The sequence below is a fragment of the Meleagris gallopavo genome, chromosome 1 (assembly GCF_905368555.1).
Source record: "Meleagris gallopavo chromosome 1, MGAL_WU_HG_1.1, whole genome shotgun sequence".
Taxonomy (NCBI): Eukaryota; Metazoa; Chordata; class Aves; order Galliformes; family Phasianidae; genus Meleagris; species Meleagris gallopavo.
In genome coordinates this window covers 14,104,191-14,116,752 of record NC_139404.1, presented here as the reverse complement: position 1 = coordinate 14,116,752, position 12,562 = coordinate 14,104,191, and the positions used below count along the sequence as shown (strand labels likewise).

General features: G+C 39.6%; 1 protein-coding gene across 2 annotated transcripts in view; it reads right to left on the bottom strand.

The window, feature by feature from the left end:
* Positions 1 to 233: 233 nt before the first annotated feature.
* Positions 234 to 12,562, bottom strand: part of PIK3CG (phosphatidylinositol-4,5-bisphosphate 3-kinase catalytic subunit gamma) — a 33,554-nt gene continuing 21,225 nt past the window's right edge. For both annotated transcript variants that reach the window (XM_085217211.1, XM_085217218.1), the window contains exons 8-11: positions 11,755 to 11,885; positions 10,569 to 10,680; positions 7,176 to 7,333; positions 234 to 2,223 (exon numbers count right to left, since the gene is read on the bottom strand). In XM_085217211.1, the coding sequence (XP_085073337.1) occupies positions 1,942 to 2,223; positions 7,176 to 7,333; positions 10,569 to 10,680; positions 11,755 to 11,885 (683 nt within the window). In that variant the 3' untranslated portion in view covers positions 234 to 1,941. The remainder of the gene's footprint in view (positions 2,224 to 7,175; positions 7,334 to 10,568; positions 10,681 to 11,754; positions 11,886 to 12,562) is intronic.

The window sequence follows — 12,562 nt, the reverse complement described above, 5'->3', positions numbered from 1 at the left end:
CTGTCTTGGCTTACTGTGGGACTGAGCAGTTTTCCTCTGGCTGTGGGTTCCTCACAGACGTCCATCTGCACAGGAAGGCTGCTTTAGGAATGCCATTCATTTCAATTTGTGATTAGCATTTCCCTATGCTGCATTCAAATATAGCAGTAGATTTACTTATGATTTCTTACTGAGGTTGCAGTCTTTAAAATATTGGGAAAAAGTGCTTATTCATGAAGGAAAAATCAAGCAAATAGAACATATCAATCAATTTATTTCAGATCTACAAAATACAAATCTAAAAATATCATTTTACAGACAGCATTCATCATTTACTTTATATTTTAGTACGGTTTTAAGCCTATCTTGCACAGAATGGTAATGTAACAGAACAACAAATTATTCTACGTTTTACCTTTTCAGATTTCCTTAAATCAGTCTATCGTACACATCAAAAACATCACTGTGCATGGGAATCAATTAAACATCTGTATTTCAAAAATAGATTGGCTCTATCTCATAACCGAGACACCAATTACAGTACATTTAGTACAAATCCTTCCAGGATAAGCTCAGTAGTAACAGTGGTAGCAGTAGTTAAAAACAGTTCTGTGAAACGATCAAAGCAAATGATAACAGAATTACAAAATTCAGTTCATCATTTAAATGTAAAGTAAAACCCATGTAAAATTACAATGGAAGAAGAAATTACATGGGCACGAGTGCAAAAAAGCAATACTGTAAGCCATCTTCTCTCTTTGGTAAGAATCAATCAGCAGGAAGGACACGGTAACAACTGGAGTCAAAGACTAATTCATGATATATAGTTAATCCTACCTTAGGCAGTCTAGGTGATTTGCAGGTATCCTACAGCAAAGAAGTTACAATTCTACTTAATGCTGATCATTTTTCCTCTTTTAGCTTTAAATATTGAAATTATTTCTTTTCTTTCATAAATAGCTTTTCAGTAGTATAGTCTCTTAAAGAATTTAAAAATAAATAGCAAAATATACACAATTTCAAAGATTAAATTTAATTCCTTATGGGTATCTCCCAAAAAATAAATAACTTTGGGTTTCTCAAATATTTGGTAAAACGTCAATTACTTTTACGTGAGGCGCTTTCTCTGAGGAATAAGGAAGTACCACTGATTTTTCTACAAAGCTTTTACCATACAGGTGGAATTTCAGTAAATTTACAATAAGAACATAATCTGTAATATAATACGGATCTTCCCATTTAAAAAACAAAACAAAACAAAAAGTAAAAAATCTGTCCAAAATTAAACCTTAAGAATTTCAGGTTCAAACCAGAGGAGCTTCCAGGGAACTATGAAGCTCTCTTACAGCAACAGTCAAGTTCAGCTGTGTATGTCAGGAGGCCACAATAATAATAAAGCAATTTCTTTTGGTAGTGGAGTCAAGGTCGTTTTCTACTGACACATATTAAAAATCAGAACAAGAATAAAGTGGGACAAAGGGAAGCGATGTGGGTGAAGAACACTTGAGTAAAAGCCATCCTGATAAAGAAATAAATTTCCTGCAGGAATTTCAATATTACCATCGATTTTAAACAGACTCTTTTTTTCCCCATTTGAAGCCTGGACTCTCATGAACAATTAAGGCAATGCCACTGCAAATTTCTATCTGAGATTGCAGGTTATAATCTGACCCAAACTCCTCCTTCATTATTACTAAAGGAAAGAAGAAAATTGCAGGCCACAACAGCAAAGCAGCTATTTGACAGTCCAGCAACTGGAAGCATCACTAGACATTAAAAATATATATGTCTTAACTGCAGGAAAGCTCTTCTGGAAAGGCAGACAAAAAAAAAAAAAGCCTTTTTAGAAGCTGCCAGTGAGGTAAAGGCAGTAGTGACTGCTCATGTATTTGGAATGCATAAATAACAACAAGTACATTCACTAACTTCCTATTCACACCTACAGATAGCTTACACCAAATGTTAAGCAGAATGCTTTTCTACTCCTTGCTTGATTCCAAGCACAAGATGTAAGAACCAGTTAAATTGCACAGTCCAGCCCTTATCTCTGCAAACCTCAATCTGATCAAGGAAATGCTTTTTAGCATCTTCTTCGCTTTTCCCTACCGTCAGCGCATCCCGGATATATTCAATATCCTCTTTGCTGGTTAACTGGGGCATTCCAGTCATTAGCATCATGGAGAACAGGATGATGAGCAGGTTGGTGTGATGTCGCAGAGCTAAATAAGCCTTCACACACACATCCTACAAAAGAGAAGGATTTTCTGTTAAATGATGAGGTGCACGGAAAGGGAGGGCTTAGTACTTCATGGGAACATGGGTATGAACTATTGCCACCGACCGACACCATTCAGACACCGGTGTATCAGGGAGAGGAGACCCCAGAGAGCCACTCATCCAAGCAGAAACATTACGCTCACATCTGCATCCATTGCCACGTCGTTGGTGAGCGCACCTCAGGGCAACAAGTCCTGCTTTGGTGCACAAACTAAAGGCTCTTTTAAATAATATGATATTAGTTGTTAAAGCTCAAAACGTCAGCTTCACCAGAATTTCAAATTAATTTCCCTGTCATGTAATCCCTTGCTGAGACTGCTAAAAAGGCAGCAGTAATTCATCGTCTTTCTTCACAATTGGTATGTTTCCATTTAAAGACCACGGGATAGCAAGCAAGACTGAATAAAGCAGCACCTCCAGGGCTCAATTCTTCATTTTATGTGGATGTCTTTAAAAGCTGCGGAGGTGACGGCTTGTTTAATGGAGATGGCTCTCCAGGCGTGGTGTTCTGTCACATCTCTCCAGCTGACAGCTCTGCTTCAAACACAGGTGTGCTGCCTCGCTTTAGGACTGCCACAGTTATGTACTGTCCTACCGGAATCAAGGGATTCTTGTTTGGTTTTTTTTTCACTTCCATATATAAGTAATTTGTGCTTAGCAGCATAAACTTCAGAAGAATTAAATTTCTGCAGCTTAGAAAAACATGAAATACCTTTGGAAAGAATGGTTAATGATAAGCGACTAATCCATAAATCAGAATGATTATTTCTTACATTGAATTCATTACTCATTTACTTTTTAAAATAACATTTTAAGGAAAAGCAATCAAATGTTAGAAATCAAAATGAGGAAGTTAAATTAGGCCTGCAACACGGTAATGGGAAGAGATGAGAAGTAATCCCAAGAAGGTTGTTGCTATTAAAACCTAAGCTGAAGCAACACTGATTTTTACCCAAAGAAAGATTCAATAAAGACCTTTCCATAAATTTATTGAACTAATTTTATAAGTTCTATGCAATTCAAGTATTTTCATATACCTTTCTCATTAATCTCATTAGCTCTGTAGAACTCTGGTTATTTCTGACACAGTGGGTGGTTTTATTCTTCCTTAGAAACAGTAAGAATGGCACAAATAACCTTAACATCTATCACTGCTCACACCAGCAATGTCAGACAAATGAGCAGACAGGTCAGGAAAACACAAGGGAAGAAAGATGATATTTTGAACATCTGTCCATAGGGTTTTTTTCTTTCTCATTTTTTCCCCTATTGCTTGGGCCCCTTACATTTCCTAATAAATCCTGTCCCGAAATAAGATGAGAACTTTAATGTCAGTTCAGCTCTGGCAAAGTAGAAGATGAATTGCAATGGCCAAAGCACAGTTTACAATAGAAAACACAATCAACTTTTCAGGGATTAGTTTCACTTCATGACACCAAGAAAAAAAATTCTACTTATGTATATCGACTTCAAACAGGGAAATCTTGTCACAAGAGTTAGTGTGGTTTTTGTTTCTCTTGAAAGAGATGAAAGCTCTGCTCTTTATAGTCGTATCAAAGGAGGTTTTGCATTTCTTTGTGGATGATACATCTCACTGCTGAAGGTGTCTGAGACAGAAAAACAATTATGCAGTCAAGAAACTGGCATCACTGTCCTCGAAAGAATTCAAAGGATTTAAAACATCTGCACCTCCTTGTTACAGTTATTTATGCAGACAGGAGCTGAATGGAGTTTGGAATTAACATCTCCCAGGAAAAGTCACTTCTGTACTTCTGAGAAAGGCAGAGGGAACCAAAAGTGACACGAGTGCGTATCAGGGCTATGTGCACACCGTGGGATTAGGAAGAAAGCTGTTAACTAATCAAAGCCACAGGCCAAATGAGAGGAGCCAAGGAGAAACCACCCCCATCTTGTCCATGCGACAACAGTGGGTTATTCTGGGAGCTTGAAATTGTCCTTAAGTATTAGTTTCCTAAGGGCCAAGTGTTTGTATAACATGGAGTGCCCAAGTCCTGTTATACAGGCCTTCTCTTTCCTGTACATCACTTTTCAGTAATAAAGCGTACATCCTTCTTCCTTCTGTCACCTTTGTCTGACAATCAAATACATGGGATTTTGTAAGCAAGTGGCACAACCAGAAGAAATGATTAGATCAGTACTAAAACCACAGATCCCTGTAACATCAAGTCTGCAGGGTAAAGTAACGAAAAATGAACAAATGAAATAAATGAGACAGAATGAATAAAAATTCACTCAATGGCAAAAGCAGTAAAGAGAAATTTAGGCTAACTACATGTAATAGTAGCTTGGTGGACAAAGCTCAGAAGTCTAGGGAGATCTACAATAAGGCTTTCTGAAGTGTTCCTACATGTAAGGCATGAAGAAGAACATACATAGGAGTAAGAGAGTGGCTCAGGCTTCAGCCAAAGCTGGAAAGGAAATGCCACCACATTTGACACTCACAGCAAGAGAAATCAGGACAGTACTGAGGCAGCTGAAAAATTCACAGATGGGACAGAGAAATAATTGTCTTCTCAGATTAAATCATGCTTATCAAATGATGTTTTCTACTAAACATTTCTGTCATTTCATTAGTAGCCTCTGGCATCTTTTTTTTAAGGCATTGTGAAAAGAGCAAAAAGGGAAGCAAAATATGGAGTAAGAGCTAAGAGAAGCAAGAATTCACACTACTGCCAGCTTTAACAGTGCAGCAGTACCAGCACAGCACTAACTGCTGTACCCTGCTGCAGGGGGCCTGAAAGTCAGCTGTGTAGTTACACCTGCAGTAGGAGCTGTGTCTGACACATCTGTAGGGACCAATAGGTGACAGGACATAAAGCCAGACAAACCCATGGGTATTTTAGAATATCAAGGAGACTGGAGCCTGTGAAAACAAAGCATTCTTCTAAAGTACAACATATTTAATGTAGCTGAAGCACAAATTAATGAGCATGCTCTTAAAAATTAATGATGGATAAATGCTGAGACTTTTCCATTACTGCTTGCATGAGTCAGCAGGCACATTGAATGAATCCCTTGCTATTTGGGAACATGACACAACCCGCTGGTTGGAAAGCAAGGCGTTCATTTTGTTTACATTTGTTATCTGAAAATATAATTAAAACATGCTTTTTTACAGCAAGATAGGAAATGTGCATCTTGCTCTGTGTCACCATTTTACTTATACAAAAGTATTTTGCTTTCAACTTTCTTTTTAAATCCTTTAAGGCATTACCAGTACAGTATAGCAGGTTGCATACAGTTCGTAACACAGCAGAACTGTACACAAACTTACATTTTTCAGCCCGTATTATTGTTTGTCTGTGCACACATCATCCCACATCAGATGAGCAGGTTATGTGTCATGGTCACTGCTCACAACAGTACAGCACGTTAAGCACTGTTCCTCTGGTTAATGACACTAATGGAACTGACACTGGCACTGTCGTGGCATTTCTGCACCAGTGGGATGGTAGCAGTATTTACTTTAGAAATTTGTACTGCAGTAGAAAAATAAACACATTCAGTTGGAGTCAGGATTGCTCTGTATGGTGAGGGCTTACTGAAAAGAAGCTTAGACCAAAATCACCTTCTGTTACTTAAGCATTTGAACTGCTGAAGTAAAGGTCATACATTCTCTGAGGAGCTGGAAGATCCATATACATGAACACAACTAAGAACTAGCCAGTCTTCCAGTTCTCCACCAGCATACTTTCATATTTTCAACTGTTTCCTCCTTCCAGAACTGAGGTGTTCTACAAACTGACGTAGCCTAGATGGGTGTCCCAGCCCCACACCTGCACGTGGCTGATGGCTAAGCAATGCCACCCTTCTTGTATGAAGTACAGCTGATGGACTTCTTTAAGAGCATGGGCTCAGCATTCCCCCACTTCCAAAGCTAGTCCTTGTGCCAAAGAAAGACTCAAAAATGGCACCTGGTGGTTTACAGTTATTTTCAGAAGTCTGGGCTCAGGAATGACACTTGCCTGGTTATTTGCTGAACAATCACATGTATGTTCACTGGGACCTGCTCACTACCCCACAAGTACTCAATGCTGAAAAGCAGGCTCTGTAGCAGGTAGGGCAGAGGGAATAGTCCATCCAAAGGGAATCCTGAGTACTGAAGTCAGACTGCTGCTCTGACTCGCACTCTGGAGGAGACTTTAGGTAACACAAAGAACCTCCTTTCTAGTCAGGCACGTATTTAAAGTTCCTAATGATGTATGCATGAATACCAGCCCAACATCTATTTACCTTTGTTCAGCTATTCTCTCAGACATTTCATTAAACATACTAAACAGCATTTTGCTTTGCTCTCTCCTTGTCACAAGATTACAAAATCACAACTTGTTTTGGAGGAGCTCACTTAAAATTGCACAAACTGCAATAGAATAGATTTTAACACTGTTTTCTTTCACAGAGTTCAGTCCACCCAATTTACAAAACCAGAATCGTACACAGTCTAAGATCACTGTAAAGCTCTGTTGAGATGCAGCAGGTCCAGCCCTAGGAAAAGAGGGCAGAATCAGGAGGGAGTAACAGTGGCACAGCCAGCTGAGGAATACTGACTTGTACCACACAGAATACTCTGCTTAACGCTGTCTCTCTGCAGCTAGATACTGGTGTCCCTTACAAAGTATTTTCAATCTAAACAAGAAACAAAGAAAAGATTGCCTGCCTGACTGCAGCTAGCTGAAGCTCTTCACTGTGGCTTCATGGCTGTTTGCATCCTAGTTCCCCTAATCCTACAGATAGTGTTCACTTTTAGAGCTAAAATAATCCAGAAATGTATTATGAGTCAGTAAATTATATTAATGCAATACCCAGGAGCACAGAGCTTGGAAGTCTAAGGCACTAATGCTCATTTCAGAGGGCAAAAAATGCCACTTAATTCATTTACAGTTAAATATTCACTTTACCTGAAATTTGTGGAAATGGAGACTTGTCTTCTTTCCGGAGGTCCCCATGACAAACAGAAAATCCGGAGTCAGCACAAAAGGAACTCTTTCCTTATTAATTCCAAGGAAGCTTTTATAATTCCCAAGAATATGGCCAAAATCAATATGAAAAAGGTTACCTTTGTAAAAAGAAGTCACAGTTAGGCTCAAATGCAATAAACTGCCAAGAACACTCAAATGCATTTACTGTATTTCCAAGTAGGCCTAAACTATGACTCTGAAATTCAGCAGAAAAAGACTATTTTTTTTCTCTCTCTCTTTTTTTTTTTTTAATACATAATTGTGTTCTTTTAGTGAAGTTATTTTTTGTCTTTGGCAGTTGTTAAAACCAGGTAGGCCCACTATGTTTTCTAAACATACACTCACAGCTTTTCAATCATGAAGTGAGGAAAGCTTGTGCCTCCAATCCATAACAATCAGATCCCAGCACATCACTACATGGGAAAAGGTTGGCCCTTTTTTTAGTATGGCACTAATTCTCAGCAACTCCGGAACTAGAACATGCTTCTTCCTCACATACCTGCATCACCAGTTTATATGTCCTCCTGCAGTGTACAGAATAAGTTTCCCACACTATGGATAACTTTGAGATTGCAGTATAGTATCAGATCTTCGGAAAGTGATGAAAAACTTCACTTTTAAGGAGTGCTACACCTATAGGACTGGATTGGCCCACTGCTCTTTAGATTGATTTATTAGTTTCATTGGCAAACAAGATGTAAGGATAAAAGAGTATGTTCACTTAAAAACATGCATTTGTAATAATGGCATATGCACACAAGAAGACAAAACATCGATTGACGTAGGATGTTACTTAATAGCAATCCTGAGGTGTACCATCCTTATATGTGCCAGCATTTCAGCCAGCTTTTGAGTCCTCCCAACCTACTCCAGTGCTGACGTATTCTGCAGAACTCTCAGTCACCTCCTTCCCCCTTCTGTTGTTCCAGACAGCTCCTGTTAAACTCTGGCTAATCTACTCCTGACTATAACCAAATAACATTTCCTTTACTGTCTCCCTTTCTACTGACCTATCATGCACTTTCTGCTAGGACGTAATATACATAGTACTGTTAATATCATTACTATTTATATTATACTATACTATAATACTATATAATACTATATATATACTATAATACTATATAATTAATGTTGAAATTAAAGCATTTCTTTGTCTTCTTTTCCACAAGGATTTCTGGTGAACTTTTTTTTTTTTCTCTTTAATTGTAGTCTTCAATTATCTCATTTCTGCCTTCAGGGTACTTCCTCTCTCCAGCCTTCAGCTGGTAAAACTTTACAATACAATATGATTAATATTAAATATATGGTCTTCTGACTAAAACCAAAAGTATTTTCTGTCTCTTTGCATTATGTAAAGACTAATTAGGAAGTAACAAGCTCACGGAACTGGAACTGGATTCCTTAGGCCAGATAGAATGCCTTCATATGTACAGCTCAATCTGGGGTCCTTCCTGGGATGTCCATAAAGAAGTAATCCCAAAGTTTGTAATACAAAAAAATTTAGGTTCTTTTAGGAGGCATGCAGCCATGTGGGGAGAAGTTAGTTTCCTCAGGCATGGCAAAAGGACAACAGCATGCTCATGTAACACATCTGCATAGCCAACTTCTACAAAGAAATTTGATTTATCACATATCGGTCCTTAAAGATTTCAATGGACTATTCACAGTCGACCCGGTTGTGCTGACCCATTAAGTCACTTGTGCACGTTCTAGACAATGTCCTCCTGAAGAACATGGATAGACCGTTCAGTAGACAATAGTCCATTACACAAAGACCAGCAACCTTCCAGAAACACATCTGGTGCTCTTGCATTAGCCAGTCAGTCAGGTAACCACACGCAGCCACCCTTACAGGGCAGCTAAGCAACTCAAGTTTGAGGTAGCTCTCATTGGCTGGCACAGAAGAGCCTCCCAGCAAAGTAGACAAACAGTGTTGTGACAGAGAACGCAAGAGGTTGGCAGCTTCTTCTGGCTCATCAGCAGGTGAGATTAATCATTGAAGGTGCAATCCCTTGACAATTTGACAAGTATGCTTAGCTCCATGCTATAATATGCTTTAATATCTCATGTTTAAATTGTTTACATTTCATTTAGTATGCTCATGAACTGTTGGCACTTTTGTTCCGTGACACACCATTCCACAGACTTCAGTAACAAAACACCACAGTCCATGTACACTTATTTTCTAGGATTTTCTACAAAGGTACATAAAACAGTTATGTTCCTTTGAAGCGATCACAGTCCAATGACATTTTAATTCTGATAGCACATACAATCCCACTCACAACCTCTTTCACCCTCCAGACAAGTGAGTATCTGTCTACTTTTAAAACCTTTTGGCTTTTAGATCTTAAATCTAGACATAAGCAAGGCCAGATTACTCAGTTTGTAACAAACTCATCCTTGGAAAAGAACAGCGTTATTAACATAGAATGGTTTAGGTCAGAGGAGACCTTAAAGCCCACCCATCCCCAACCCCTGCCGTGGGCTGGTTGCCCCTCCCCCCCCAGCTCAGGCTGCCCAGTGCCCCCATCCAACCCGGCCCTGAGCGCCTGCAGGGATGGGGCACCCACAGCTCTATGGGCAGCTGTGCCAGGGCCTCATCAACCTCTGAGTAAATAATTTCTTTCTAAATTCCCACTCTTAGTTTAAAGCCATTCCTCCTTGTCCTATTACTATCCAACTGTGTAAAAAGTCTGTTCCCCTCCTGTTTTTAAGCTGCATTTAAGTGCAGGAAGGCCACACAATGAGGTCTCACGGAGCCTTCTCTTCTCCAAGCTAAACAAGCCCAACTCCCTCAGCCTTTTTTCAAAGGAGAGGTGCTGCAGCCCTCTGATCTTCATGGTCCTCCTCTGGACCTGCTCCAACAGCTCCACATCCTTCTTGTGCTGGGAGCCCCAGGCCTGGACACAGTACTCCAGATGGGGCCCCATGAGGGCAAAGTAGAAGGGAACAAACATCTCCTGTGCCCTGCTGGCCACACCTCTTTTGATGCAGCTCAGAATACTGCTGGCCTTTCAAGCTGTGTATCTCTACAGTTTAGAGATAAAGGTGTAGTGCAGGGCCACATCAAAGGCCTTGCAGAAGTCAAGGCAAACAACATCAATTGTCCTTCCTTCGTCCACTGATGCTGTCACTCCATCAAATAAACATCTGATCTTATACGAAGGCCCAAAAAGGTTTCAATATCATAGAAGTATCTGAATTTGAAACTGGATTCTTTACCTTCATTCATTGTTAAACGCATTACTTATTAGGTTAAAACATAAACCTTGTGAGGTGTAGATAGTCCCCTCTTCTATGAAATTCTCCCCAAAAACCCAGACTCACCTGTTTCTGTGATCATAATGTTATCATTGTGTCTGTCTCCTATTCCAAGAACAAAGGTTGCCACACAGTAGCCAGCACAGGAATAAACAAACCTTTCCACAGCTGCCTGAAACTAAAAATAATTTTAGAGACATTAAATGCCTCAATGTTAGAAATGTTCCTTCAGTCATTCCCAAATTAATATGCCTGTCTGTTGATGTGTATCAAGCAAAAGTCAAACAAACTGTCTTATAAAGTACCCTGTTGCACTGCAGAGATAAAGACCATAGACCTGCACTGTACTCGCTATGCTGTGAGAACAGGCTGTACTTTCTAGGCCAAATAAAATTAGCACATAGTAGTCCACACTTTCTGAGAAAATAAAGCTCAAACAGATCACTGAACCTAAGCAAAGGAGTTACGAGTACCTAAATCTGTACTTCAGTCCTCTAAAACCAAAGTGCCTCTCAGTGTTCCTACATGTCCTTTCAATCTGCTCCTCATGTACCACTTCTATACACCACTGACAAAGGAATCATTTCCAAAGCATTTTGTAACTCAGAAGCCCAGCTGCCAGCTGGATGCAGAAGGCTCTTCCACAGACATTCCCAGCTGAGTGCAGGGAAATGCACTTGTGAGTAACACAACTCTAAACACAACTAGGGACACTATGCTTCTCAATTACTAAAGCACATTCTAAAACTGTGCCCTGGTTTTAGCTAGGGTAGATTTATCTACTTCGTAGTAGTTGGTATGGTGTTGTTTTGGATTTAGGATGAGAATAATGTTGATAACACATGGATGTTTTAGTTGTTGCTGAGCAGTGCTTATAGTAAGTCAAGGATTTTCTGTCCTGTCACGCTGCTCTATCAGTGAGAAGCCCAACAAGAAGTTGAGTGGGGACAGAAGCAGGACAGGTGATCCAGACTGGCCAGAGAAATGTCCCATACCATATGGCATCATGCTTAACCATAAAACCCGGGGAGTTAGCTGGGGAGGGCTTTTATTACTTGGAGACTGGGACTGGCTGGGCATCACTCAGCTGGTGGTGAGCAATAGTCTTTTTACGCTTTTTTTCTTTTTCTTTTTTCTCCTTTTCTTTCCTATTAAACTGTGTTTATTTCAACCAATGAGTTTTACATTTCTCTCCTCCTTCTGATCCAACACCCCATCTCACTTTTAGGGGAGGAGAACTCAAAGAACTCACCTTCTCCTCAATGACACATCTGTCCTTGAGCCACTGGTTCAGTATTTCATCCTTAAATGCACCAGTGTTTCCAACTGTACTCTGCTGAATTTTGGCAATTGTTGTAGCATCTTTCACAATTTCAATCATTCCTAACAGGAAACAAAGAAAAAAATAGAATTTATATTAAATTTATATCAAAGCATATAAAATACACTAACTAATATTTTAAACTGTGCTTTTTAAATCTTCTGCATAATTTCAATCGCTTGTGAGCATCCACTTATTTTACAAGCAACAATGGCTCTTGCCCACTCCCAGCTGAAGCCAGCCAGAGCCCATAACAACACTATTGTAGAAATACAACCTCTGAAAACCACCACCAAATTGAATAGCATTGTCCTTAGGTTTGTGTTTGTTGGGCTGTTGTTTGTCTCTCAGGAGTGAGCTCCAGATCACATTCCAGCTGTTGGAAAGGTTTCTCCTCCCTGTGCTCACAAATCTCCCTCTGCTGGTGAACAGCTTGATTCCAGAGGAGCAGAGCTGTTACAGGAGACATCTTTTGCTTCTCTTTGCATTTTCAAGTTCTCCCAGAATAGCTGTGTAGTTTAGCAGTGTGAAAAGTCTACAGATTTTAGAGCGGATGCTAATGACAACCATTTACTGATCATTCTCTGCTGTAGAGCTAAAACAGCAGTACAAAACCTAGACAGAATGTTGGTACAGCTTATTCTGCCTAAGCAAATATTCCAGCTATGTGCTGGAATAGTGTATCTCTCCCAGCAGATCCTTCTAAATAGATATGCCTCTCAGTAGGTCTGGTTATTCC